The 6,474-nt window shown below is 43.3% G+C and overlaps 1 protein-coding gene across 7 annotated transcripts in view; it reads left to right on the plus strand.

Moving 5' to 3' along the window:
* BEND7 (BEN domain containing 7) overlaps nt 1-5,668 on the plus strand; it is an 82,453-nt gene extending 76,785 nt beyond the window's left edge. For 2 of the 7 annotated variants that reach the window (XM_084876193.1, XM_084876194.1), the window contains exon 9: nt 1,306-1,452. In XM_084876193.1, the coding sequence (XP_084732319.1) occupies nt 1,306-1,355 (50 nt within the window). In that variant the 3' untranslated portion in view covers nt 1,356-1,452. The other 5 variants (XM_084876195.1, XM_084876196.1, XM_084876192.1 and 2 more) reach the window with 3 other exon arrangements.
* Nucleotides 5,669-6,474: the final 806 nt, after the last annotated feature.

Genomic DNA, 6,474 nt, shown 5'->3' on the forward strand with positions numbered 1-6,474 from the left:
ATGCCCTGTGTTCAGACATGTTTGTCACAGTGAATACGAAAAGCTCCAATTTTCCCAGTTTTATATTCTTAAAAACCTCAGAACAGCAAGTCCTAAGAAATTAGTGTCACAAGATTTTGCCTCCCAAAACCTTTGGACATTAAAAAAATACTTTAACATGATATGACATTTCTTTCTAGAACAGGGATCACCAGTTTTAGGATGAAATTCATGTCCATTCTGTCCTCTCCCACCTGCTCCAAAGGGCTTTGAGCGGCGGGCAGTGACAGCTCTTCACACAGCGGGCGCCTCGTGAATGTCGTGTTTTAACTGAGTGACTGAACACGCCGGTGCATCTGGCATGGGTGTCACGTTCCCAATGTTATAACCAGACCGCCCCGATGCAACAGTTCACTGAAACGCCTGCTGCAGTATAGACATGATTCTGGCCACATTATTTAACTCTCAAGTGATATCCTTCTGACCCTGGTCTCCTGCCTCTGCATCAGTTCATACCTGAGAGCTAGAGGGACAGGTGTCTAACCCACAGGCCGTGTGGCCGACGATGTATTCCTCAGTTGGCCTCATGACTCTATTGCCTGCCCTCAAAAGAATGCATGAAGATTTTCTGCCCCCAAAACCTAGCTGCCCCAAAAAACCCTAAGTGGAAAAGCTCACCGCCGTGTTTTCTCCCCTAGATGTGGCTGGTAAGCTTTAAATGGAAATCAGCAGCTAGTCTGTGTAAGCACTCCGCCAGGTCATGTGTTCATTGGTAGCACTTAACCCTGGGGTGACGTCCAAGAGTTCACGGGTGAGGGACAGACGTATGTCAGAGAACATCGGAGTAGCGAGAAAGCTCAACCATGTAAACAACAGTCCTTTCTGCCACTGAGTAGCTAAGCAACAAGTCAATGGGCAAATGACAAAGGACCTGCTTATATCAAGCTTTACCATATAATCATTACATAAAGGGATTTCTCTTCTTGTTTAGCCATGTTTCCACATTTATGAATTAAGAGAATGGAAATGCATGATCTCTACTGTTCCTTCCCATCTGTCCTCCAATATCAGAACAACTCACAATAGCCGTGTGGGTATCACCCCTGGCCCATTCCCAGTAGCCGCACTAATAATAATGAGACTGTGTATTCGGGGAGGCCCCTTGGAGGAATGCCGTGCTGCCCTGGTTGTGCTGTCCAGGCTCCTCCACTCCAGCCCATTGCCATAGGGCATTCGCACTGCCTGTCCTCACTGGCATCGGACACAGTGGGCTTTTAAAAATTGCTATTCTTGAAAACCATTCACTTTGTATTTCCATACCTGAAGATGGAGGCAGAGAGCAGTTTCAGATGAGAAAATTGAACACGGGATGGTAACACCCCTCACGGAACTGAAAAGAATTTCAAGGACCCTGAGAGTGAAGGAACGTTAGAGATCATCTAGTCCCTGCCTCCTTTTTATCCCATCCTTTTATTTTACAGGTAAAACAGCCTGAGGCCCAGAAACACTAAATGGCTTTCTCAAGGTCTCACAGCTGTTGATGGCCTCTCCAGTCATTACACCGCATAGCCTCCTCACACCCAAGACAAAGCCAGCTTTCCTCGGCATGTTTCTTAAAGATCCCGAGTCCATGGATGTGCTAATCCCTTCAGGATTCCCTCTCTCTGTCCCATAGTCTCCACAATTAAAATGCCCATCGTCAGTCCCCCAAAGTCCACTGCAGATTCAAACTCATGGAATTCTTTCTGGAATATTGCCCAGCGCTGTGAGGTTATAAGGAAGACAGGAGTAGAATGGCCCTATAGGTCTTTTCACTAGACTCTTGACAGACATTTAACAAACTACTAAACAGCATGATAAAAAAAGAAATACTGTTTATCATTTAGAAAAGAGAGAAAAGAATTCCCAGATTGGTGCCCAAAATTTGTAGTAATGAAATTAAATAATTTTGATTAGAATAGCCTGTCTCTTGATTGCCACCAAAGTAAAATCCCAGTCTGGTGGCTTCTCTGAATACAAGGCCATTACTAACCTCTCCCTCCCTGCGTGCTCCCCCAGGAGACCCCACCTCACTTGTGCAGGCGCTTCTGCCTGGGGTTTGAGGCTCACTGGCCAGACTTCCTTTAGCTTGTTTATCTGAGCTGTTAAAGATTTAACAATGCTTTTATTAACTTTGGGTCTTTTCCTCTTCCCAATTCATGTATATTGAGGAGGGTAGAGGGGAGTGTAAATGTATGAATCAGAATCTAGCAGATCAGGGTTACAGTCTGGCAGCCAAATGGCATTTGTTTCAATCCATTTCATTTAAGCAAACTTGTGTGTCTAGACTTAACAAAAATGGATAGAGATTTTATAGTGGAGAAACATTTCCTTAATGTCTTTTCCCTCAGCCCTGTCAGTGAGCATGTTGGAGCAGCTTCCAAGAATCAGCTCTGTGTTAGGTTGTGGGGAACAGACACCGCCCTCAGGGCCCCGCCCACTGCGATGGGCAGAGGCCAACCACCTGCAGCCCGGTGTGGAGTGCGCGGGGTGGAGAGTGCGGCTGATGATGGCAAAAACCTTCCAGGACTTGGGGGCAATTTGTGGTGGGAAAAAAGAGCGCAGAGGAAGTAAATTCGTAGCAGTGCTTCCTAAAATGTGATAGGAGGCTTCTGAATTCGAAATAGAGTAGTGCAGAGCACAGCTGGGCCTACCAGTCTTTGTCATCAATTGTCATTCCTTTACATATGTTTTAAACATTAACAAAGAAAAGTGTAAGGGAGAAAATGTATATTAATTTTACCACCCAGAGACAATAATTATTAGGTATTTTCCCACCAGACTTTTCTCTATATTTGATTTGGCCAATGGAGATCAAATATACAAATTTTATTTCCTGAGTTGGATTTTTTTAACCTAATAAGCACTTTTAATTATAATTGAAAAATTACAGTTTTTCATACATGTTACGTATTTGAATAGCTGAATGATCATCTATTTTACAGGTAAATTATATTTTATTTGGCTCTTTTCTGTTACTGGACAACATATGGACATTCTCTAATAGTGACACACATTCAAGGGCTTCCTTGCAAAAATAATCATTAGAAATTTCTAATGGCTAAAATTGTTTATTTAGCATAACTACAGTCTTGGAACACAGACACCTTACCAACACCATTCTTCACGTATACAAACTACCTCCAGCCATGTCATAGGGAAGTGTACAACTGCTTTCAGAGGAGTGCTCCCTTCACTCTCTTTCTCTGTTGTAGGTAACATATTTGACACCAGGAGAGGAAACAAGGAAGACACAGAGCCAGATTTCACTGCCTAGACTTCCATTTAGTGACAATGCTCATTAGCATATGCACCTCTTCCCTTTGAATTTCCTCAGAGATCCACATTAGCATTTCAGAGTACTGCAGAGTGTGAGTGTTCTGTGAAGTTTACCTGTCCTGTTTGAGTAGTTTTGATGTACTATCTTTGTCAACTGTGATAAGCAAGCCTCCAATTTGGTATAAGATTTTAAAAAATCATTCCTGGAGTTGATTTATCACCCTTGAAGTCCAACATCTGATCCAGTTCATTGTCCATTAAAAATAAGCAGCTCTCTCTTCCCTGTTTTTGTCCATAACCTCAATGTGAACATTTGGAGTTTCAAAGAATACAGTATTTATTTTAGCTTAAATTGCTTAGATGCATTATAAAGGAGAATGGCACTTTCCAGTTCTGAAAAGGGAGCAATTGTTAAAATTAACTAGACCTTCATCAGCTTAAAGGATGAAAAAGAAGTTTTGGGAAACAGGATAGCCCTGCTCTGTTAGATGAAATCATTTGTGACGTCAGTTCCCCCAAAATAACCATTTGTAACTGAACTAGAGGCCCGATGCACGGAATTCGTGCAATGGCTCAGTCCTCGCAGCCCTGGCTGCCTGGGCCCTCACAGTCCCAGCTTCATCCGGAAGGTTGTTCTGCTGCTTGGTCTAATCAGCATGTTAGCTCTTTATTATATAGGATAAGGGCAAGTGATACGTGAATTCCTATGAAAGAAAAACCTTTTAGGAGGTGGTATCCACACAGTGACAAAGTTTCTCACATTGAAAGGTGAGAAACTCAAAGCAAGCAGTTATCTATTTGATACCTACCAGCTGTTTTGACAGATGGTTTTGGCTGAGTGAGTGGTTCAGTGTTTTGGCAACCTGCCACACACGTATTTTATTAATGTTACGTATTTTATTTGGTTCCTAGTACACTTACACTCCACTTTATAAAAATCCAACAAATGAAAATCTGGATTCATTTTAGAGATATCATGCCATGTGCATATTTGTTTTACAGAAATATTTACGTCTGGATTCCTTTCTCTCATAAGACGGTGAATTTAAAATACCATTTTATGTAGAAACACTGCATTTACACCTCCTTTATTTCATAAAGCAAATTACCTTGGAACTTTGGCACTTGACCCAAAGGCCAGAACTTGAAAGAAATGTGAACTAGAAACACCAAACCCCAGAGCGGGGGAAATTATCGTGCTACTGTTTAATGCATTTCCCTAGCACTTATTTTATTGAGTCAGAGAGTGTTAGAGCTCAGAGTTCTTGTAGATGCCCCTTACTAGTAGGACTATGGGAGGCAGCTGGGGAGTGAGGTCATGGTTGCCCAGGGCCAGGTAACCCATCAGTCGCCTGGCCAGGCCCAGCACCTAAATGCCTTACTCCCCTCTCCAAGGTACTTGTGCCACATCACACTGAACAGCTAAGCCTGAGCGAGGAGGGCGCTCTGGGAGGAATCTGTTTTCCACTGAATACCAGCTCATTAACCAGCAGTGGCAGGAAGCTGGTGCTAGGTGTGGCTTGTGGCATCCATCCAACTGCTAGACAGCTCATCTCATGTATGTGTGTCTTTTGTTCGTCGTCTTTTCGGAGGTTCAGAGTGGTTGTTTCCATCACACCCTTAGTTAGCCTTTTACATGTGAGGCGAGCTGGTAATCACTCCCCTGAAACCAGCCCCTCTGATCACCGAGGCTGTTGAGATACTGTGAACAGAGCTTTTGTTTTTCTGCAACATATGTTTTCAAACTGGCCTGCTGCCTCTCAGAAGAAAGTATTTCTCAAGGGAATTGCAAGATTAATTAGTGCCCTTTCAGCTCTATTACAACACGATGATGGTGTTGCTAACAGAGGTAGAAACGTTCACCTTCCCGCTGTGGCATCTGCTGAGTGCACACCCCGAGCGTCCAGAGCCCGTCCTTCCAAGACCGGGCGAAGCGTGGAGTGGAGTGTTCACCCCTTGAGGAGGGTGGGGACTGTTCAACTCACGAGTATGTGCAATGGATCCCCAAATTGGAAATACATATCATACAACTGCAAGAGTGAGATCGTATTTTGTAAATTAAAATTGTATTTGTGTTTACTTACTGTGACTACTGTTCAGACGTTATTCAGAAATCCTTTCTATAGGCTTTCTTAGCAAAAACAAATTATTCCATGTCTATGAATAATGTCTCAATCTTCTGTATATATGTTTTATTAATATGTAAATACTTAGATTTTTTAAAATTACTATGTTCTTTAAAAAAGTTCAACACAAGGCTAGTGGTGAGAATGGTGTATGACACTGTGCTGTGATATCAATCCCCAAGACGCCCCTTATGCCCATTCTGGAAGACTACAATAAATTACTTTAATTGAAAGCGCCTGTTTCATGCCTGTGTGCCATTCCTCCCATGGTTATGAAGAGGAGCCGATGCTAGTCATTAATTAAAAGGTATTTATTAATATTCTGGTGATCTTACCCAAGAAGTTTTATCTCCTTCTGAAGGAAATAAATTTTTAAGAATAAACTAAATTGCTACCAGAACGATCATCTTCAAACATGGCGAGCCACGGGCTCTGCCCGGCAGCCAGATCAATTCCTGCAGCAAGTCCCGCAGCAACACTCAAGCATTAAGCACTGATATGCTCGAAGCCTCATTTTACATGACTTAGGTAGCTTTATAATCTTCACTTTAAAGGTAAGCCCTGCTTCTATGGAAACAACACATCAGAAGGACAAGTCAATCTTCTCTCATACAAAGTGGCTGTTAAAACATAAATGGTTTAATGCCCAGCCGGCGCGGCTCAGTGGTTGAACATCGACCTATGAACCGGGAGGTCACGGTTCGATTCCCAGTCAGGGCACATGCCCGGATTCCCGGCTCAATCCCCAGTGTGGGGTGCATAGGAGGCATTCTCTCCCATCATTGATGTTTTTATCTCCCTTTCCCTCACCCTTCCTCTCTGAAATCAATTAAAAATATATATATTTAAAAACAAACAGGCTTTAGTTTTCTTCTCTGAACACAGGAGGGCGCTACTCCTCCCTGGTACCTGCCTCTCCTCCATCCCTTAGGCTTTCCCAGCTCCCCGCCCAGAGCACTCCCAGGTGTGGGCTGCGGGGAGGAACAGCTACCTAAGCGAGCAGCTGGGTTGCAGAAGAGGGTTGCAGTGTGCCTTGCTTGCAAAAATAGAA

Source organism: Pipistrellus hanaki, assembly GCF_964339955.1.
Source record: "Pipistrellus hanaki genome assembly, chromosome: 1".
Classification (NCBI taxonomy): domain Eukaryota; kingdom Metazoa; phylum Chordata; class Mammalia; order Chiroptera; family Vespertilionidae; genus Pipistrellus; species Pipistrellus hanaki.